We start from the raw sequence: 23191 nt of genomic DNA, 5'->3' as shown, positions 1-23191 counted from the left end.
CATAAAATGAAGAACGAGTCCCCCGAGGAAGACCAAGAGATACGTCTATCTAGTTATGAGTGGATAGGAGAATAATAACTATTGATAAGATATTAGGGCGGATCAAGAAGGACATGAGGAGGAACCACGATGAATATGGCACTGACTAGGAAGGAGTGGACTGCAGAACAAACAATCCTTGGATTGCTATGTACCATGATTGAATCTATGGGGATACATTTTCTTGTTTAACGTAATTTTTTCCAGAATCAATTATTATCAATAAATTCAAATTAATTTTAAATACTTTTCACCTTACATTGACTTTCATTTGCAACGCTCACATAAATTTTCAGTAGTACCTACCGGTCACTTCTGCAAGAAAATTTAAATTAATATACGGCTGCCAGAAAATAAATAATAGCATTACGCATAATATGCATTTATAATCTGGCAGTATAATACGCATTAAAATGCCAGATTATAAATGCAATAGGCAAATAAATTATAAATTACATAACATGTGGTTCAATTAAAAACCCCTTTCCGTACGCAGTAATTTAAAAGTAGCCACTGGAAGGATTGGCGCCGCCTCAATCGAACTTACGAGGCGAATTTCAACAAGAAATCTACCTTTGTATATAAAAAAGGATGTCCGCTTGTCTGTCCGCTATGCATTTCTATGCGGCTGCACGGATTGCGACAACAGTTTGTACATAGGTGTATCTAATACTCCCAAACTTTCTGCTACTTTCGGTTGTTTCCAATTCGTTCTTTGCGTTATTTCCCCATTCCTATTTATTACGTGACGACATACAACTTAAGCGGTTGGACATCCTGCCGGGTAAGCACACCTCTTGACACGCTCAAAGGTAAAGCATAACTCAAAGGGTTCTAAACTCACTTCTCTGTGCAAACATTTTTGCTAAGGTATGCTTTCACACGAAGTTTTTGGTAAACCACGTACGTGCACACATAATGATCAATGTTGTGGGGATTAACACGCCTTGAAGATGGAATGCAAGTCGTTTCCCGCAATGTCAGTAGAAATATAGCCAAGAACCTGGTACAGAACCCGAGAAGAATTTATGAATATCATTCACCGGGAAAAACTTAAATCATAAACTTATTTATATGATAATACAGCATTCTCATTTCAGCGTAAATCAAAATTCGCCAAGTTATACCGGATACCATCCATTTTGTGATATTTAATTATTATCGAATCAGTTTGAATAATACGATAATAATCCAGTGGTCGGTCATTTGAGTCTCGATATTCGACACTCAAATGACCGATATGTGTAATGCGTAAAAGAAAAAGAGGTTGCTTGTTACCCAGGAAGAGCGCTGGGAAGATCAGCTGTCACGAGGCAACGAAACTCCGTCAGCCAGCCTCCGAGGAGTCTCGCAGCATCGTCTGCAGTGCGCGATCAAGGCACGGGACCACTCGCTCGCATTCATGCCTCTGGATGAGGGATCTTGCTAAAGGGACGACCACAGGATGCCACGCAAAAGACGGATTATTAATCGGTACTTGTCCTTGCAGCAGTGCGAGGATGGTGGCGAGAACAGGAACAAACAATCGAAATCCTTTCCAAAATCAAAAGGAACTTGGAACAAGGGAATCGATAATTATACTCCCCGATTAAAACTTGCCTAAGGTTTATTTGGGATTGTTGCTACGTTCCCATGGGATATTTTCTTTCAATAATGTTAACAAAAAACGGCGCGACCGGAGTGCTATGGTTACAAAAATTTTATCAACAAATCATAAATTTCATTTGTTATTAAAGCAAAAAATATTAATTGATATGAAATTTAACAGGAAAAAGTATTTAATTGGATTTTGGACGATTATCGTCATCCATTTCACTGTCTCTGACCCAAGGGGTGTAAACTTTTAGTATATCGTTTTTAAAGGCTTCAAAAGCGTCAGGGCCCCGCAGAGTGATCGTGTTTTTTTCGCCTCACATATTCGTAGAGGCACGAATCGAAATAGTCGGCTTTGTGAGGAGTGTTCTTCAAAGTCCTCTTGATAGCCGACCATGTAGCTTCAATAGTGTTTGTGTGGGCACCTGTATCCGGATCCTTGGAATTCACATTAAGTTGGACAGTCAAATGTTTGAATCCTTCTTTTTCCAAACAATTAGCCTTCCAGCAATCAGAAATTATTTCAGTTCCAGGCAATACCCATTTCTTGATAATACCAAGTAATTCCTCAGCTGACCTATTAGGAACCACTTGGAAAAAACATTTTTGGCCCCCCTTTCAATTCCACCAAACACCCATTCACATACCTTCCTCTTCCATGCTTAATTTTTCCAAATTTACTTTCATAAATTTCGAGTCATTCCCACTCCTCCAAATTGAGTACTTTCTTCAATCAATACAGTCTCACACACTTCCCTACAAAAACTATACCAATCAGTCACTGTTTTATCCGTCACTTTCAAAACTGCCATATTGTACTTTTGCAGACACTGCCCTAACCATTGACTAGTTAATTTTAAAATTTGACATATACTCAGATGACTCTTGGAGAACCAAGGGTAAATTTTTACAAGAGGTACAATCCGGATTTCGCCTTCAAACCTTCACTTTCCTGTAGTATTTTTGCCTCCTGATTAACGTGGTGACATTCATTCCTGGCGGAAATCAATAGTTTTCGAGATATTTTAACTTTTATGGATAGCGATTTTCGGGTTCTGCGTATGCGCGGCCATATTGGAATGGCGGTAAATGAGTTTCACGGAACATGTTTGAAATTGTAAACAAGAGAAAAATATCCCTAGTGATGGTCCAATACATAACAAAGTGGGAGGTAGAAGTGGATAAATCACTTTCTGGGCACATGTACGGGCTGGTCAACTAGAAAAAAATATCCTTCGAGCTGGTCCAGTTGGTAAAGCGGGTAAATCACTTTCTGGGCACATGTACGGGCTGGTCAACTAGAAAAAAATATCCTTCGAGCTGGTCCAGTTGGTAAAGCGGGTAAATCACTTTCCGGGCACATGTACGACTTGGTCAACTAGAAAAAAATATCCTTCGAGCTGGTCCAGTTGGTAAAGCGGGTAAATCACTTTCGGACCAAATTGAATGAAAGTTTAAATTGGGCGGCATGGTAATGTTTGCGCATGCGCAGAAGGTGAAGTGCGTAAAGTAAAGGGTGAGTAAGTGAAGATCGTAAATGGCGGCGCATGCGCAGAACCCGAAAATCGCTATCCATAAAAGTTAAAATATCTCGAAAACTATTGATTTCCGCCAGGAATGAATGTCACCACGTTAATCAGGAGGCAAAAACACTACAGGAAAGTGAAGGTTTGAAGGCGAAATCCGGATTGTTCCTTTTGTAAAATAATACCGAACCAAGAACCCTTTCTCACAGATCGTGAACATTCATGCTGATTATTTAGAGTTTGATTTTTACATACCCATCAATCTTCTTAGGTCTCTTAATTAACTTCATTTGCCTTTCACACTTAGGACATTCATAACCGGCCGCAATCAAACCTTCATTCATACACCACTCCGACACATACTTTTGTCCGTACACTGGCAGCAAAGCGAAATATCCGCCAGAGTATTTAACTTATTTTGTAAAACATTCGTCCAAATTCTTTTTATAATCCACTTCGAACATAGTCATGTTTGAACGTGTTTTGAAATGGTAACTTCGATAAAATTTATGATTTGTTGATAAAATTTTTGTAACCATAGCGCGCGGGAGAAATAGTTCTAGAAACCGCCGCCAATACGCCAAGGGGCTGAAACTCCGGTTCACCCCAAAAAACTAATGCGTTTATTTCGGTTTATTTTGACACTTCTTGTGATTCAAGCCGAGAAAAAAATTAGGCGGCATACGTTTCAATGGAACACCTATCCACTGAAGATGATGGAAGAGTATTCCATTGAAGCATAGACCGCCGAAATTCCAGAGAATTAATGATAAAAATAATTCGCCGAGAAAGGATCGTAGTATCTTAAAGTAGATGCATTAGTTGGGCTAGATATTGGTTTCAAATCGGGAAGATAAGTATGAAGTGCCCTTTTATAATAGGAGTTCTGCGAAAACATTAATTATGAGACGGAATATCAAGTAAACTTGCTTTCGCCCGCTGGGGGGCTCTGAAGAATTTGAACATTCCTAACCATTTTTGTCTGCCGTTTGTTCCATATAAGGATCGTTGTTTTTCAATGATATCTACCAACTTAAATTGAATCCTAGGAAAACCAAACCGTTGCTGGCTTCCAGGCTCTCTGACTGTGGACTAATGGCTGCCAAAATGACTTTGGTGTCATTAGCAATCTTCTCCCTGATGTTCGAATTCAAAATTACCATTGATTTTTTAAATCCCTTAATGCCCCCAAAAAGCAGAGGCATAGACAGTTGCCAACAGTGGCGCAGCAAGCGGGGATTTTTGAGGTTAAAACCCCCCACCCCCCCAGAGCTCAGAGAAATATTTAAATTTAATCCATTTTACTTAATAGCATTGATATTACTAATAGAATAATGTAAAATTTAATAAAATATCCCTCAGAAAGACGTAAAACTCACTATTTTGAACGATTTATCTTAAAATTCCGCAATTTACTAATCTCGCACCTACCGCTTATCCTGGGGGGTATTCTATACCACCACACACCCCGGTATTAGTTGCACCTAAACCCCCCCAGCCTTAATTCCAGGCTGCGCCCCTGGTTGCCACCACGATTATAGATAGAAAATTTAGTGTTTCGAACACTTTTCCAAGGGTTTCAGAAAATTTTAGAGGGGTCGATTCTACGACTTTTTGACCTACTATCTCGTCTCGTTCACCTCAAACATTTGAAGCGGTGAATTGCTAAAACACAAGCGAGACTGCAAAAAGCCTCCGCTCTAATTCCAAGATCTCGCATTCTCGCAATTTCAACATGTTTTCAATGTTAACTTGCGCAATGACGTGCCGTGTGTAAAACTGAATAGAATCAGTGAGACAGACAGTGTTCGGAATTGGGTTTTATAGTATAGATAGGAGCATTAAGTTAAATGTAGCGAGTGCAATGCCAATTACAATATTCAAACCGGTAGACCTCCCAAGGTTGGGGCATGGAAGAAGGAGAAGGTCTTCCATGGTTGGGGCACAAGAACACGAGAGATGCTTTCCTTTTACAGCAACATGGGTCAGTTGCATACTCGGCTAAACAGCTTTTGAGGGAGGAACATTCCAGTAACCCTGAATCTGACACTCCTCCAAGACAAGAAGGGAAGGAAACACCACGCCTGGGAGTAGTTAAGAAGATTTAATACTGGACGACTTTAGTTAAATGAAAATATATTATGACACCATCTTCACACATAGACTTCAACTTCGCCCTACCAGTTCGAAAGGCAGGGCACCACCTTTTACAAAATAGTCCATTTGAGTCATTTGAAGACCTGGGGCAATGATATTCTGCTTGCGGCTCTTTGCGAGAACGCCAAAATTATTTTAGACGATGTCTACTACGTATAGCAACCTTTGACTAAGGTAAATTTCTCCATTAACTTTCAGCCTTCAGAAACCAGTATTAAATAAAATAGTCGATTATGTTCATAAATTATTTCCCTTGCATTCTCCAACAATTTTTACTATTGTACCAGTTTTTACTAATAAAATCGATTTCTTGCTATGACATAAAATCTTCAGCCAATGATCATATACTGTTGTCTTCAACTTCAAAAAAACCAAAAAGTGCATTGGCACAGAAGCACAACGTTGCGCTTCTATTCTAATACGTACATTATGTAGACATACCAATGCTCACAACCCAAATGTTATAAAATGCAAATGTGATTGGTCCGATGACTTCAAGGACGAACTAGCAACAAGAATGAAACTGTGAACTATGATGAGAAGAAACACATTAATGAACTAATATGAGTCAATAATTAAGATAGCAACTGTTGCTTATACAAGGAATGCAAAACTCAATTACCATAGGACCATATTAGTCCAAAAAGTCTATGATCACCGACAAAATTTGTCCTTCTGTTCAAAGAACTGGCCACAAAAACAATGTATGTATTATGTTCCGATAAGAAAGAGATAAACAAACAGATGTTGAGTAGGAATAGTTAAGAGAGAGATTGCCAAGTACAGTGGCCTGTCAAAATTCACACAAGGGAGAGACCGATAGGTATCATGGCTGATAAAATACAGAGGAAATTATTATGTCGAGTGATATGGGTACAAGAGGTAAAGGAATTAGAGGTCCAAACTTTGATATTGTACACTTACAGCTCTCAATGGTACACTAATTCGGATAAGTAAGTTCTTGTTGACTGAGAAGCAACGTGCAGAACCCTCTCAATGGGGACAATCAGAGGGTGTTTGTTCCCTCAGTCTACCGCTGGCAAAGTGCGGTCGTTTGAGGTGCCCAGCCTGCAATTATAAAACACCATAAGTTAACTTATTGTGTTTTATAATTGCATTGTCCCTTATGGAAACAAATGACCACAACAGCTAGCCCGCGCACAACAACACAAACAGGCTCCAACATGCCTGATACTGGTCCATAGCTGCACCTTGCTTGGCCACCGCTCGCACGACATTAGCAACTTCCCAACGTAGAGGGATGTAGGGTAGGACTACACTTGTGGCGAGATACTTAAACAGACCCTAAAGCACAAACGTGACCAATTTCCATGGAGACGATGGACCTTGTAGGAGATGTGCTTGCGCTGGCCAGAGTGGTGCCCAAGCTGAAAGTAGATCCTGATGCTCCACTCTATACATCAAATATCACATTTTAAAAATGGGGCACAATATGAAAACTGAATTGTGCACATCCATTTGATGCTCGGGCAAGCCCACGGTTTGGGTGCTGAGTCTACAAGCCCACAAGGGCAGGATCAGTCTCCAGGCTCCCCTTGTGTGTCCCCCCCTGGTGTGGCATCATCAATGCCCAAGAGGGGCAGGTCGCTGGGACGCAGGACACCCTTGGGCAGGAAGCCAATCAGCTTCTTGGCATGCTCCTGGAGCATCTTCAATCTCTCCTGCTCAATCGCACGGCAGCTGCAAAAACAAACGGAGGAAAAGGCTCCTGAGACTTTATTTAGATTGGAACATAACTCAGATTCTTACTACAAGCACAAAAGTACACAATTGTACATAGTAACATAAGCAGTATATTGCCTGATCTCTTTCATATATTTGAAACACTAAATGTAGATACAAAATTGTAAAAAAAGTTGGATAAGAGAAATTTATGGTAAGGATAGTGAATGGGCAGTCACCTAATGTTGTTTCAATGGCTTCCCAGCTGGGAGGGAATTTTTGAACCTGTCAGGCAGGTTACACAAACCAGGAGAGGATCATTAGCATCATGAGAATATAAAGAAACACTGCCATCATTTATAGAAATTAAAATCTTAAAAAAATAATAATCATATAATTTCAAGCAGACACAGCATTGTGGCTTGGACCAGTCACAACTTTTAACAGAAGTCACTAACTCATTCTTAACTGTGTGGTATTCCATCATAAGGTTCCTTGTATAGTTAACTGTTACTTATACCACTACTTTTTTACATAACACGACCTGGGTTTCAATGAGTAATGATCATCATCAGGCATAATTTATTATCTATTTATCTTAATATTGTAACCTAGTTACCTAACGGAGGAAGGGATAAATTTCTAAGCGGATGCCAAAATAGGGCAAAAGGATGGGAAAAGGTATTCCTTTAGGAGTGTGTTGTACTGGTTTTCAATAATTTTTAAAATTTCTAACTGCTCTCTCGAATCTAAACCGCTTCAGTGTTTGCATAATTTTAAAATATTAATTTTAAAATATTAATTTTAAAATATTAATTTTAAAATATTAATTTTAAAATATTAATTTTAAAATATTAATTTTAAAATATTAATTTTAAAATATTAATTTTAAAATATTAATTTTAAAATATTAATTTTAAAATCACTCCTACGGCAGTTATATATTAAGTGTTTAGCAAAATTACTTTTTTCATCTCTGTTATTTCTGTAAGCACTTACTGTATTTCTCCGAATATAGTCCCCCTCTGAATATAGTCCCCCCCCCTAATTTTGAGGCTTCAGTTTCGGGAAAAGTAAAAAAAATGCCTTTGAATATAGTCCCCCCCATTACTTTTACCACAGGCATTTTTGGAAAAAAGGGGGGACTATATTCAGACATATACAGTGCAACCTCGATATAACGACACCCCACGGTGCACTAATAAACACTCGCTATAGCGAATTGTCGCTTTACCGGAGGTGGAGCAAATAATAGCCAATATACCTGTTGCGAACAGATATACAGGAACAGGAGTGGTGCGACGACAGATAAACATCTATCCGATAAACGTAAGCATAAATCCAGACGAAAGGCGATGTTTTTTTGCATCACTAAATTTCCTTACTCAAATAACGACTAACTATTCAAACAATTAATAAGCGCCGCACTGAATGAAAATCATGCAAAGCATTGTTTCGTCAATCATTATATTTATCGAACGAAAGTTTACCACATCAATTTGAGACTGAGCACTCCATTAACTTCATTTCTAACAGATCGCTAGCAATTACAGAGGTTAAGGAGTCTTGATGAAAGTCTTCCGGCGGTGAAACCCTCGCTATGGCGAGAGCCAACACCGAAAGGGTCTCGTAAAAACGAATTTTTTAACACGCTTATTATAGGGTCAATTGACGGTGCATCGGCTATCTCTCGTAATAGCGGGGGTGTCGCTATAGCCCGTACTCGCTTTAACGAGGTTCCACTGTATGGTAAATGTTCTTTCTTACTGATATCGAAGCTTCTTTCTGTCTGCCCCATGTAGACACTATTGCAATCTCTGCATTTCAACAAATACACTCCAGTTCTGTCTAATTGATCTATCGGATCCTTACATTTTACAAGCAGTCTTCTCAGAGTGGCATTAGGTTTAAAAGCCGTGCCAAATTTGTCTTGAGGTAAATGATGAGCCATTTAAAGAGAGACAGCATCGAGGTATATTTATTACCTTATAGAGAGAATTAATTTTATTGTATCCAGGGCCCTTGAACAAGCTCTAAATGAGAAATAATCCACCTGATTTTTTCACACTACTCATCCTGAAACCCTAATTTATATTTTACGGAGTTGAAATCATAAATAAATCTGAGAATATATTAAAAATGGGTAAGCCACACCCCACTGTGGTGTGGGAGAAGAGCAGCCCAATGACGTACCGTGTCTCCTGCTCATCCTCCATCCTCCTCTGCTCCTCCCTCAGAGCTTCCATTTGGCGCTCCCTCAACTGGCGCCTCTCCTCCATCACCGCCTGCACCGCCCTCCGGTGCTCTGCTTCCTTCCTGCGGCGTCGCTCCACACTCAACTGCTCAAGCCGCTCCGACTCGGCCATCAGCTCCAGCATCTGCATCAGAAACAAAAGTCAAATGGTTACGTTAAATTATTTTTAAAAAATCACTGCCCACTTTTATCTTTCCTAAATAAATATAATTTATTCTTCCATGCATACATATTTTTTACAGATTATTATATTCATTCAAGGAAGTAATGAAGCCTGTAAGGCAATAAGCCTGTGGTTAGGCTAACTTCAAATTTTATAAATTGCGGAAAAGAAAACACATAGAACCAAAATACACAATACCTTAAAAAAAAAAAAAACATTATGTGCGTGATAATATAATAACTGAACTGACCGTAAGATGAAATACAACGTGTAATGTACAACACATATGATGCCAAGTGTATTTTCTACCATAAACCGACCCTTTACGATAACTTTTTGATGTCATCAAGAGTCATTATCCATTTCTTTATCAACCTTTTGTATTTACCAAAAATATTTGTTTCTCTCCTTGTATTTGGTAGCATGTTATATAATTTTGGTCCCATATACAAAAAACTCCTTTTGTACATTGTTAAATTAGGCTTGTGCATAGGGATCGAGAAACATCTACGAAAATTAAACAACACATTGCTCCCATATATTTTTGGGCTGTATCCACTACGCAAAAAAAAAACATTTTAAACACTTTATAACAATGTAGGTTCGAAGATTTTCGCGGCGTTGGTTAGATGATCTTTCAATTCTATTCGGGTTTTTTCACTGCGTTTGTTGTTTTTTAAAGACAACAGTTTCGCTGGCGTTACAGTCAGCGTCTTCAGGTCAAAGGTAAAATTTTTCCGCCTTTTATAGGCATAAAATTTTCCGCCTTATATAGGCGGCGGCGGCTGCTGATCCGCTGCTGCTCTCTCATTGGCCGGTTGTCCATCTCTCATTGTTGGTGGTCGGAGAATCCTCTTCCATGCAGTATGCAAGCTGTAGCCTTGATCTCTGTTGAAATTTGCGGGCGTTTTCGCTATCTCAATAGCTTCTCTGATCAAGCGAGGGAAGTATTTATTCTCTTTAGCTATTATCCTGGCGTCTTCAAAGAGGATGTTATGCCCAGGTTCACTCCAAGCATGCTCAGATATGGCTGAGAGTTGGTGCTGCTTGTTTTTGGTAGCCCTCCGATGTTCCTGCAATCGGACTTTCATTGATCTGCAGGTCTCGCCAATGTAATATTTACCACATGAACAAGGCACTCGATATATTCCCTCATAAAGGTCGATTGGGAGTTTGTCCTTAGCTCCGGATAGCATGTCTGATATCTTTGTCACGCAATTGAAACATGTTATTACGTTGTGTTTTCTGAGCATTCTGGCAATCTTTTCTGATGTGCCCGCCACAAAGGGAATTGTGGCGTATGCTTCTGGCTCCGGCCGGCTCTCTTCCTCAGAGGTCCTTTTTGGGGCTGCGTCTTTGTTCTCCTGCTCCACAAATCTTCTATTGGAGAAATCGTCTATTCTTCTTCTTCTTCAAATCTTCTATTTCTTCTTGTGACGCAATGGGATACATATGCCCATTTCCTGTTTCTTTTAGATAGAAAGAAACAGCTTAGCAATGCTGAGAATTTGTGTGCAGTAATGGATGCCAGTGAAGATGAGACTAACCTTGCACTTCTCTTCCACTTCCTGCTCAGCCTCTTTGGCGAGGCGCTCCATCTGGCGTTGCCTCTGCCACTCCCGCGCCTCCCTCTCCTCCTGGCGCCTCACCATCGCCTCCTGCATCCGCAACTGCACCTCTCCCTCCGCCTTTGCCCGCACTTCCTCCTCCAGCAGCGCCTGGTGTGCAGCTTCACGCCTTTGTCTCTTCTCCTACAAAACACACAAGATGGCATCAAAGCAAATGGGTGTCATTCATGAAAGTCAAAACATTAAATTCAACCTTAGTTCCACACTTTGAAGGGCCAAGATTTAAAAAATTCCAAAAGACATTTTCCCTGTTTTTATACGAGCCAATGTGATTAATATCCTAGTTTCATGTAGTTTAAGGACAATACAACCAATACCCATAATTTTTATACCCACAAAGTAATTAAATTAACACTATCTTTTTCCACCTCCCATTTCTTCTCAATTCCCTAACTCAAAGCATTGATTCCGTTCCCCTATCTCATATGAATTTACAAACCAGGCCCTCCCTCATCCATCTGCACATATCTAGCACCTTAGCAAGAGGAGGTAGGCACACAATCTATGTACCTACCTCCTCTTGCTAAGCCCCTTTCTCTCCAAGGGCCCTCCCTCTCTCTTCCTCACCCTGATCCACTCCCTTCACTACCGTTTCTCACAGGATCCCTTTCTCTCATATGCCCTGTCCCTAGGGGCTCAATTGGCACTTAAACTTCATTAGAACACTTCTATCCCTAACCCCTCCTTGCCCACCAAGCCTCAAAGGCCTCTCTCCCCTCCCTCCCTCCGTCCCAATCTCCCCTCTTCTCCTAGCCATCCTTCTCTGGCACGGGCCTCGTTGTGACAAAAGGTCATCTCCTCTCCCTTTTGCCCCAATTCTTCTTCTTATTCATTTTTTAAAGTTCCATCGGCAGGTTTTCCCAAGGACAGTTATAGAGTGGCAAAGGGGCAGGGAACTAGGAACCAAAAGATGGAACTGGAACCAAGAACCAAAACTGGGAAAATGTGGAGCCATCCCATTGCTACTTTTTCACGTGCGGTAAATATTTAGCCCTGAGATATGACATCGATCCAACAACCTGCTGTTCAAACACAAATCATTCCACATTATCAATGAAAAGTATGCATGCCACCGACTAAAGCATTACATATCAAGTACGTACTTCGACTTCCTGGATGACATCCATGAGAGCCTTGGTCATGGCAGCTCTTGCTTCCTCTCTAGATTTGGCAGCTGCTTGCTTCTGGCGCTCTGCATCCTCCTTCTCCTTCAAGAACTCAATGATCCGTCTGAAAGGGAACATGCACTTGGCTATCATCCAGTCACTACACCCTATCATAAATTTCCAAGCATTTCCCAGTTAAAATTTGATCTGTAAGATGCATGCAACCAAAGTTCCTGCAATTTGGTGAACCAGATTTATTACTTATGAATGTTAATTCTAGAAATTATATTTGGTGAGAGTAATTTGTTTTAAGCGACCACCGACAGTTCCACTGAAAAATAGTCGTCATGAGAGGTGGTCATTTTCACTGCTGGTAAAAGTACTGAGAAAAAAGAAACTGAGCTCAATTACAGTTACTTCATAGAAAAAGCAATCATTTTTGAGTACAAATTATTGATTTTAAAAAGTGATCAGTAAAATTACAAATACAATTACAACTATACTTCTTGCAAGATTGTCCAATCTGGAGACTAACGGGCAACTGTCGAATATTGCAGTTAAAATGTGAAATAGAATCATAGAAATGGCTTAATTTGCAAAATCACTGCTATACATACAATTATAACTGCAGTACATATACAAGGGGTGTCACATTTTGAGCCATCATAACTAGGCTGCAACATAAGGGTGGCTGACCTACACAAGCAAATTATGATACACAGGGATTTTAAGTTATTCGTACACCTAGGTAAATCATTAATATCATCCAAGTTATCATCCATTATGAGCAAGTAACAATTACATACAACCAAAGTAATGATTCCTCTTTCACCGCAAGGAGTAAATAACAATTACATTCTATAAAAAGTAATTGTTAAAAGATCAAATATACAGCAAAGTACTCATTACAAGTAATCTGATTACTTTCACCCAATTACTTCCCTAGAATGGTCATTTGAAAAGGGTGGAGAAGACCAGATAAATCAGTTCTTTGAATTTATGTAATTAAAAATGTTTCAGTGGCTTGGTTGCAAAAATTGGGAAAATTGCCACTCTCACCTTTAGTAAAAAGTAACTAGCAAGAACTGAGTTTGTTTAATATGTTTACCAATTTGCAAGAAATTTTCAAATGTATTGTAATTTCACTCAAAATTGATTGTTTGAGGTGTAACTTTGTGAAAGCGATTCATTATTAAAATTAAAAAGCACAAAGTTCTTCTTTTTAATTTTAGTAATTTCACTCAATATTGACTGCATTTTCTTTCAGTTTTGGCCAGCTTTAAGGCAGGTGAAATTATTGTCTCATAGAAATGAATCAACACAGCCAAAACTCGAAAAAATATCATTATTTAATAACGCAGGAGGTCTTCGCACCAATTTCATTTGATATTTTCAAACTCATATGCATAAAATTATTGCACTGGAAATGACATTTATAGGTAGGCAATTATGCAGAACCCATTTGGGCAGATTTTTATTCATGAATAAATGCCATTAAGTTGAATTTAGTGTCTTCATTTGTTTATACTGTCACAAAAAAATTAGGTGAAAAAACTGCCTCAAAGATGTCTCCTTCAGACCTTCGAATTTCTACTTTTTCACCTCATTTTCAAACATATTTTTCAATTTAATGAAAGATTCATTCATATTTTCCCCTTGTAAATGGAACTTGACACTTGATGACAGTTGGGGACGATCAGTTCAGCTCACGAGACATACATCTCACAAAAAGCAATAAAAAACCAAGATGCCTCATTTATTCACTTGCATGGTGGAGGTGGGGCAAGAAGTGTTCTTAACAGAAATGTACCTGTTTTCTTCTTCAATTGCAAGTCGCTCTTTCTCCTTCCAAATCATTTGGCTGCGACGGAATTCATCCATTTGCTCCTTTGTCCTCTTCTTCTTTTCCATAGCCTCCTCCTGCTCCCTATTAATAAAATGAATAAAAATGAACATTTTTGACTCTTTAAAGCATTCAATTAATTTATCACTGCATATATTCACTCCACAACACTTAAGTAGATTATAAGAGAATTAAATTCATTAAAAATCGACACCAAAATACTTAATTTTCAAGTAAGTGCTGTTCAGAACCTGAGTCAAAGCAATGGGAATATAAGTAGGTAATCTAGCAATTTGGCTCCATGAAAATCAGAAGTCCTTGATGAGGCCATGTTCTGATTGATAACTGAATAGTTGCGATGATATATGTGCGATTTTCACCCTTCAATCGGTTCGCCATCAGTTTCAACATCATAACAAAAACAACTATGTCCGCTGAAAAGAAGTTCTTCACAGTTACATGTACTGGCATCATAGTTTCTAACAGAGGATCCCTAACAAATTATTCCACATCAAACACGAGAGATTTTAGTTCAAAACAGAACTATGACAGGACATGGAGTTACCACATTCCCATCTCCTCATGGATGGATGGAAATATTTTTAGCATGGAACATGACAACAGCGGAGAAGCCCAAGGTTTGAAGGCAGAGGATTTTATAAAATGCAGTGCCACTAATGAAGATCAGATGGATCAACATAGTTAGAAATGAAGAAGTCATAGGAAGAGTTGGAGAAAAGAGAAGGTTTTGGCAATAATGCAATTTTGGCAATGTATTACCACAGACAAGTCATTACTTTCATAAATATTATGTATAGACATGCCACAGAAAAGACATAAAAGTGTGAACAGTCTGTAATATGAAAATATTTCCTATTACACAATGTCATTTTAATTGTTATGTATTGTCTACTATTGGACGATTTAATGTCTCATTTGTTTGTAACTAGTGCCACTTACGTGACATGGTAGAAGTACGGCCATCTTACCTCTCTTTCAGATGGTGACCATGGAAGGAGGTAGATGTGTTCAATGTACTAGTGCACTTCAACTTATCTTAATAAAGTCTGCGTTGCTATTGAAGTAAGTGTCCTTATTATACAACATTAACATAAGCTGCATATGGTGTTATGTAGTATATTCATCCCAATTACTGCATATCGTGCTTGAAAACTCTTATAAGTTTAAATTATATATTTATAAAGACCAAATTAATTTAAGGAATGCAGGATTAAAAAATTTTCAAATAGAAAAGACTATAAAACAAAAATATTTTTAATTTGCAACAGAGGATAGGAGCCAAAACTGTAGCACACAGGGGGTCAGTGGCGTAGCGAGGGGGGGGTTTTGGGGGTTAAAACCCCCCCAGAGCTCAGAGAAATTTTTAAATTTAATCCATTTTACTTAATGGATTAGTATTACTTACATAAAAGTCTTAGGATTAATCAAATATCCCTCATAATGCTGTAAAACTCGTCATTTGGAACCATTAATCTTAAAAAATTTCTGGAGGAGGGCCCCCGCAACTCCCACTTACCCTGGCGGGTATGCAATACCCCAACACCCCAAAGTATTAGTTGCGCCTAAAACCCCATAGCCATAATTTTTGGCTACGCCCATGCAGGGGATTTCTAGGGGTCCCAGGAATATTAGGGAGAGACAGTCTTAGACAGTCACTTTCTCCAAGTGAAACACCCCCTTGAAAACATTTTCTGGCTATCGCCTCAATAGCTCCTATGATGTAATTGGGTCACAATTGAGTTGAATGCAACAGTGAACAAAGAAGAGATACCTCATGTCTTCCTCGTGAATGAGCTGGACTATCTTGTCGATGATCAACTTCTCCCTGAGGAAGTCCTGGTAAGCAGCGAGCCTCCTCTGCTCCGCCCACTCCTCCTGCTCGTGCAGCTCCGTGCGATACTTCTCCTTGGCTTCCACTTGACTCCTTTTCCTTGCCTTTGCCGCCTCGTCATCTTCCAACCATTTCTTGCGCATCAACTCCAATGCCACTTCTTCTCGGTACTGAGGAAGAATATGTAATACATATATACATACAACATAGTGAATCTATGTTGAAGCAATAAGAATCCAAGAAGGTAATCTAGCATATTGGCTTCAAGAAAGTAATGTGTCCTTGATGAGATGTGCTGATTCATAACTGTAAAGCTAAGGTGATATATTATTTTTACCCTTCAATCCGTTCACCATCAGTGATACATTTTCATAAGTCTTAATCCAGCCTCATTTAATTTTCTAGCCCCATCTGAAGCCTAGTTTACTCATTAAATTCAACTGCTAGAAAACCCTTCTCCTTTCTGGGGCGATCAATTTTTGGGCAACCAAACTCCCCAGGAGAGAGAGATATTGATTAATACAGCTGAGGTCTTTTAACAATGCAGAGCAGGACATAACAGCTATGCCCTCAGACTCAATTATAAATTTAAAAAACCAAAATTAGTACATCCACAATACTTTCCATGCTTATTTCATACCGAGAAACTTGTTTGGTTACAATCAGAGATTTCTGGTTTGATAGAGCAGAAAATAGATGTAGATGTGGGCTTAAATGGTTGTTTTAAATACAGACTTACTCAATAATCAGCACTAATTTATTAGAAGAGTTCTCAGGTCATGAACTGCTTTACTGCCAATGCTTTGATGACCGAGTTGGACATCGAAACATCGGCGGTAATGCAGTTCCTGACCCGGTGGCCATCCCGGAAACTCTTCACAAAGTCTATTCACCGGGAATGCACTAAATCTTTCTTCGGTATAATATTATTTAGTATTTCTGATTAAAGACACAAAAATTGACATGTAAAATTTGTCAAACACTGAAGTAAACAGTGGTGTAGCCAGGAATTTTGTTTGGGGAGGTCCAAAACCAAGGGGGAAAATTTTTAAAAAACAGGGTACTAAGTAATGGGTTTTAAACTAATTTTAACACTTTTCATAATCGAAAAACCTTCCTTTGTTAAAGAAATATTTTTTAAATTCATGATTTTTCAATACTTTGTTTTCTTTTATGAAGGAAAATAATTTTGTTTTTATATTTGGGGGGGGGGGGGGAGGTCTACATCCCCTACTCTCCCGCTTGGCTACGCAACTGGAAGTCAAGGTCATATGTTACATTTTCAGGGCACCAAATACCAAATTTTACAATAATGACATGTTGACCCCATAAATCAAGTCACTTACTATAATTACAGTTTTCCGATTGGGATTTTTATGCGTAAGTATTCAAGATTAAAAAAAAGACTGGAATTCAGGGCAAAAACTAAATTTCTAAGACCATAGGCCATAGGAATCACAATAAAGTTACTGTCACTTATGAAAATCGAACTTTGACCACTGCACGGTCATAAGGGCAGTCACCATCAGGGTCATAAAGGTGGAAAATATTTATGATAAAATTCCTTTATTGGGGATAGATTTAGACAATGAAGTCTCTTCTTCCATCTAACTCCTCAGTATAACAAAATGTTCCGTGCAAAAAATCCACAGAAAAAAATCGTTCGCCTTGACCAGGATTCGAAGCCAGATCTCCAAATTTCCAGTCAAGTGCTTTAGCCAGTCAAGCTACTGAGGCGTCATTCTTCTCTGTGGATATATCTGAGGACTATAACAGACAAGGTGGTATGGACTGCTGAGCATATGATGTTACAAGCAGACCAAATCGTTCTCTGGATTTTTTGCACAATTTGTGCATTGTGGGTGACTCTGTAAAGATATCATCGAGGCTAGTCCCGATATACTTAAATTACAAAATCTTCCCTCAGGATTGAACTCCGGCTACGACAGGATTTGACCTAAGGCCTAATTCTAAAATTATATGTGTATAGGGTCTGTCCAATAATTATCGAGACTGGTTTCAAAAATCAAAATTCATTGCAGTTATCATAATAATTACTTAATAGTCTTCAAAATTCATTCCTCCTGTATCGATACACTTAGTTTGCTGCATCTACCACTCATCGAAAGCCCCCTGAAAGTAGGTTTCTGAAATAATGTTCAGAGCCTTAGTCGTCACTGCTTGAACCGCCTCAATGGAGTCGAGCCGATATCCTTTGAGCTCCCTTTTTATTTTCAGAAACAGGAAAAAGTCAGGTGGAGCCAGGTGAAGGCTGTAGGGAGGGTGAGGCAACACTACCACGCTGAATTTCGCTAGCAGCTGCCGCACAACAATCGCACTGTGGCACGGCACATTGTCATGGAGTGATGTTTCCAATTCTTGGCAATGGCTGAGCACACGAGCGTTGCACAATGTCGCACCAGCTTAGCGCACATTTACTCATTGCAATATCATCTGTTACAATGGTGTGGACGGTTCCGACTGAAAGGCCAGTCTCCTCACTGATAAGGGCGATGGTTCAGAGTACAAAACGCTTTTAACTTTGCCCACCTAAGCATCGGTTTGAGCGATCGTGTCCTACTCAGTGCTCGTTATGGACGAGCTCCCAGCCTACCTTAAACATTTTGTGCCACTCAAAAACTCTTGTGCGGCTTAAGGCATCATACCCATAAGCCAGTTTAATGAGTTCAAGAGCCTCCGATGCCAATATCCCGAGTTTAACGCAAAAATTCACACCAATGCGTTGCTCGACAGTGGACTCCATGACGGGAAGCGACGGCACCACAAACAATCACACGTCACAAAAATAAACCTGCTGTCTCAACACATGCCCGGAGGCGAATGAACTAAAGTGCGCCTGAGAGGTGGAGGACCCCTCCCTACCTAGCTGACAAGACGGACCCCCATTCACCGTATTGTTGAGGCAACAGCAAACCAGTCCCGATACTTATTGAACGGACCCTGTAAGTTAGAATTTTTGCATGATGACCGGCCCACTTGGCAGAGAAAGCTTACAGAAATTAAAGTGATCGTCTCTTTTACTTCTTTACTTTCCATTCCTCAATGTCCTCTCATTCAATGTTTTCATAACCCACAGTGGCTACCCTTGCACAAGGAGACAGGTAATTTTTTATACAAAAAATGCACACACACACAATCCCTAGCTTGAATGCTTTGGATCCTTTTTTCTTTTACTCCTGGCAAATATCATGGTAATGTCCACAGTCTAGTTGAAGCCTTTTAAGGCAGTGGCAAATGAATGTCATTATCCAAAGCGTTTGAATATCCGTAGCACTGTCAAAAAATTATGGCACCAGCCCAGAATCCAAAAATTTGAAATCATCCAAGTTGATACAGATGCGAAAAAGTAGCCTAGGTGTGCCCTAGTGCAGGGCAGGATAGTGAGCCTGTCGCTACCATGAAGGCTATTCAAGCATAATCTAGCTTTTTCCCCCATGGGAAGGAGTTCTTCTGTGTCGACGTCCAATAAATTTGGTTCTTCAATGAATGATTATGAAACAATCTTGAGAGCATGAGAGTTTATAATGTACAACTTAAAAGTTACAGCTTTCACCTAGATCTTACGTAGGGCGTAATATTTCGAAATCTGCTGCCTGAACGACAGTGAAATTGGACCTTTAGCTTTCTGGGCCACTTCGCTACCCAGGTTCATGAATTCCCATAGCAATTGTACCAAGGCTCATGGTACTAGATGTTAGGCCCCCATGGTCCATCAAGGATGGCAACATGAAGGAGAAGCCACGCCTGGTTGAGAGCCTCAAAGCTGAGCTGAAGCCGCACATAGCAGCACAATATTTCGAAGTCTGCCACGATTCTCCTTAGAGTATTATGTGTGGGGTATTTAGGACATTTTTAACATTGAGACTACAACCATTTGAAGCCATCTATTTAATTCGTTTGAGTTTGAAAAGTTAGAGAGAGAATTCTTAGGATCTCAGCTTTAAATTGGGAAATCTTTGAAATCTATTGTTTGGCACATTGCTTCCTTCATACGCAGGCTCATACCCCACTGGCCTTCCACCCCCGTATGACCATTGGTGGTCGAATGGGTAGCAATTTGGATATACAAGCTTCATCATTATCTTTGGCACACTTCATGACCTTTGGTTTGGCAAAATGGTTGCCTCAATAGTCCACCATAGCACCACATTGACCTCCCCATGACCCCTGAAGGTAAAACGGTTAAAAACAGCATTTTAAGGACATATATTGTGATTTTGGCACCATTCCAAACTCATGATTAGACTCACCGATTGCTAATTCAGCTCAAACTTTGGTGAATTTTAATGCTGGTTTGACCCTCACCTCAGGGGCGGATCCAGGATTTCTTTCTGGGGGGGACACAAGCAAGGCCGTATCCAGGATTTTGTTCTGGAGGGGGGGGGGGGCACAAGGATACCTCGTAATACAAAACGAACGCAATGATAATGGGACCGTATTAAAAATCTTGCATATTTTTTAAGGGTCTGGGGGGAGGCACATGCCCCCCCCCCTCCCCTAGATCCGCCTATGCCTCACCTGCTGAGCCAGTTTGTCTGCCTCCTTCTCCGCCAGCTGGGCATGCAGCTCCTTGTTCACATAAGCTGTCTTTAGCTTGCTCTCCAACTCCCTCAGCTCAACGCTCTCCTCACGAAGCCTTTGCCTGGTGTTCACAGGAGAGGAAGTCAAACAATCACCTAAGGTACTGACGTCCAAGTCTCACCTTTCACAGAATCACTTCCATGACTCTGTGAATCCCTCTGTTAATTCTGTGAATCATCTCCATTCTCAACACTTTAAAAGCATAAAAATTGCTAAGTTTTAACTCCATTTCATACGAGTGGGGATGAGAGACTTTATCTTCCCTGATCACCTCTTGCTAGCTAATGCCCAAATACTCTCCCAACATACTAAAATAGCAGAAGAGAAGAGGGATCCCCCCTTCACAATGAAGAGTCTCTCAACAGCCAGGAATACAACCGTTGAAGTAAGGAGGCAATTCATCAGTACTTAAAATTTGGAGCATGCTTCTCAATGATAGTTTTAACTATAGGCATGAACGATGGCAGAAGCAGAGAAAGGTTGGCTCAAACGACTGAAGTTTCAAAACGTGGTGTTTCGTAAAGAACGAGGAAGTTAAAATGGTCAAAACACGTGATTAATGAAGAAATATTAAGAAGAGTAAGGGCCCCCGCGCACTGGACACTTTTACAAAGCAACTGTTTAGTTGCTTTGTGGAAGCCTCAATGAAATACATAGCATTGACTGCGGCCCCGCGCACAGGCGACTTTTTAGTTTCCGCAACTAAAATGTTGACAGTGTGCGAGGCCAGAGTCAATGCTATGAGTTTCATTGGAACTTCCTCAAAACAACTAAATAGTTGCTTTGTAAAAGTTGCCAGTGCGTGGGGGCCCTAGGAGATGAAAGAAGTCCTTTGAAAACCTTGAGATGAATATGGGATGACTTAAACGGCAGCATCATGGAGAGACAGTGGTCTGACGAAAGCAATTTTTGAAGCACATATGAAATGGAAGAAAGGCAGACGAAGGCCATGAGTGAGATACATTTAGCAGGTGATGAAGGACATAAAACTGAAGAATCCTGCAGTTGCCATAAAATAGATGAGGGAGAATAGAGTAGGGAACTTCATGTAACTGATCTTCCAATTGCCGAATGTTGATATCCTCAATAATAATATACTCTTGATAATAGCCTAAAAAGACTGAAACAGGTTCTTTTTTAGAATATAATAAAGGAAAATAAGTTATGAAATTTAAAAAATATTAATTCCCCCTTTTTTCATTTCCTGGTGAAATTTTCTTAGTACCTCACCCTTACCTCTACACTAACATTAAAGGCTAATACATCCCTCTGCACCTCCTCCATTGTTGTCTTTTTGTTTTGACTCTCCTGACTACTGTTAAGTCTGCTAGGATTTCACATAATATCAACCTCAAGGGTCTTACCTCTCTAGATGTCTACACAATCCCTGATCATAAAATGGTTCCCATTTCATGAGTTTACAAGGTTAATGAATTCATAATGTTCTATGTTTTCAGGTAAGAAATATCTGCCTGGGTTTCCCAAGGTAAATTAAACAGTAATTTTCATAAGACACCGTCATGTGGCTCCTACCATTCCACTCATGAACATATATTAATATGTATGTTCATGATTCCACCTATCAAGAAGGCAGCCCTAATGAGAGTAAGTCAAGTTCTCAAGCCATTTCCGCAACATAAGTCATTGCGTTTCACCTCAGCAAGGTAAAACATGTTAAAGGAATCTATATTTATGCAAAGTTGAAGGAGGATGAACTCCCTACAAACCTCAACTTCATCTCCACAAACTGCATCTGACGGCAAACTTCAGGTTCATTGTTTAGGTTCTTGCCTGATTTATTGATTAAAGCTCTCCACTCCTCCATTTTCTGAAATAAGAATCAGCCACATGTGAGTCCAATGTGAACCACCACCATTAAATCATCAACCGATTTATTTCCACTCCCAGTATTAAAAACTCAAAATGAAACCTACATGCAGGTAACTGTAGTTTTGTGATTACTAGAGGAACACAATAAGTATAACGCGTAATACGTTTCGTAGCACGAAACGCAACAAAAAGGTTTCTGTTTTAAATTGGTACTAACATTAGGCAATTCCACGAACCAATATCATTTTTCCCCGTCATAAATAACGATAATGATTGAAGAATTCGATTAACAGAAGTACGTTTTGTACAACTATCGCTTCAGCTATAGTGATGGTTTAACTAAACGTGAAGTAAAATAACTCGAGTGTTTTCGAAGTCAAAAATGTGAACATCCATGGACAAAATAAATGACATTTCTCGGAAAATTCTGGGGGAAATTTCGTGGTATTCTCCTGCATAAGAAATGTGAGAAGTCACCAACGGCCAAGACGGTTAGACAGACAGAAATAAGAAAACTGGCGCGCACCGGTATAATTCACTTCAAGGAATTTACCTTCCTAAATGAGGGGACAACAATAAAGATGAAGCTCACAATCGAATAGTGGGAAAAAGAGTACATTTATGATTATTAAAAATTAGCGCATTACTGCTTATCTTATTAGGACGGGGTGAACAATGTACACCTGTGCTTCAAGATCCCGCTGTATCCTACCGGTGACCATCGCCTGAAATTCGAACAGTTACTCTTAAGATACAGGCAACATTCGCAGAAATTAATATATGGACGGATTGATACACGCACATAGCAGAGGAACAAATGAAAAACCCACAGCCAAATTGAGCCAATATGCAATATCTTGAGCCACAAATGAGTACAGAGTCGGTACGTGCGTAGTTCAAACGGCGTAAACGCGT

General features: G+C 39.7%; 1 protein-coding gene across 1 annotated transcript; it reads right to left on the bottom strand.

The window, feature by feature from the left end:
* Positions 1-5243: 5243 nt before the first annotated feature.
* On the bottom strand, positions 5244-23191 carry LOC124156294 (meiosis-specific nuclear structural protein 1-like). The gene is made up of 10 exons (XM_046530756.1): positions 23079-23191; positions 22960-23001; positions 22174-22274; positions 20384-20507; positions 15785-16014; positions 13960-14076; positions 12147-12273; positions 10963-11166; positions 9192-9376; positions 5244-7016 (listed from the first exon to the last, which is right to left on the bottom strand). Exons 2-10 carry the CDS (start codon positions 22996-22998, stop codon positions 6854-6856), a joined length of 1290 nt encoding a protein of 429 aa, XP_046386712.1. The 5' UTR covers positions 22999-23001; positions 23079-23191; the 3' UTR covers positions 5244-6853.

Source organism: Ischnura elegans, chromosome 1 (genome assembly GCF_921293095.1).
Source record: "Ischnura elegans chromosome 1, ioIscEleg1.1, whole genome shotgun sequence".
In the NCBI taxonomy this organism is placed as follows: Eukaryota; Metazoa; Arthropoda; class Insecta; order Odonata; family Coenagrionidae; genus Ischnura; species Ischnura elegans.
The sequence above is the reverse complement of the archived record's forward strand: the minus strand, read 5'-3'. Positions and strand labels throughout refer to the sequence as shown.

Excerpts from the sequence above, each read along its gene's own strand:
- LOC124156294 (XM_046530756.1), bottom strand. The coding sequence starts at position 22,998 with ATGGTCACCGGTAGGATACAGCGGGATCTTGAAGCACAG. Across the intron at positions 20,508-22,173 it reads TTTGTGGAGATGAAGTTGAG|GCAAAGGCTTCGTGAGGAGA; the intron begins GTTTGTAGGGAG and ends TGTGAACACCAG. Across the intron at positions 16,015-20,383 it reads CAGACAAACTGGCTCAGCAG|TACCGAGAAGAAGTGGCATT; the intron begins GTGAGGCATAGG and ends ATTCTTCCTCAG.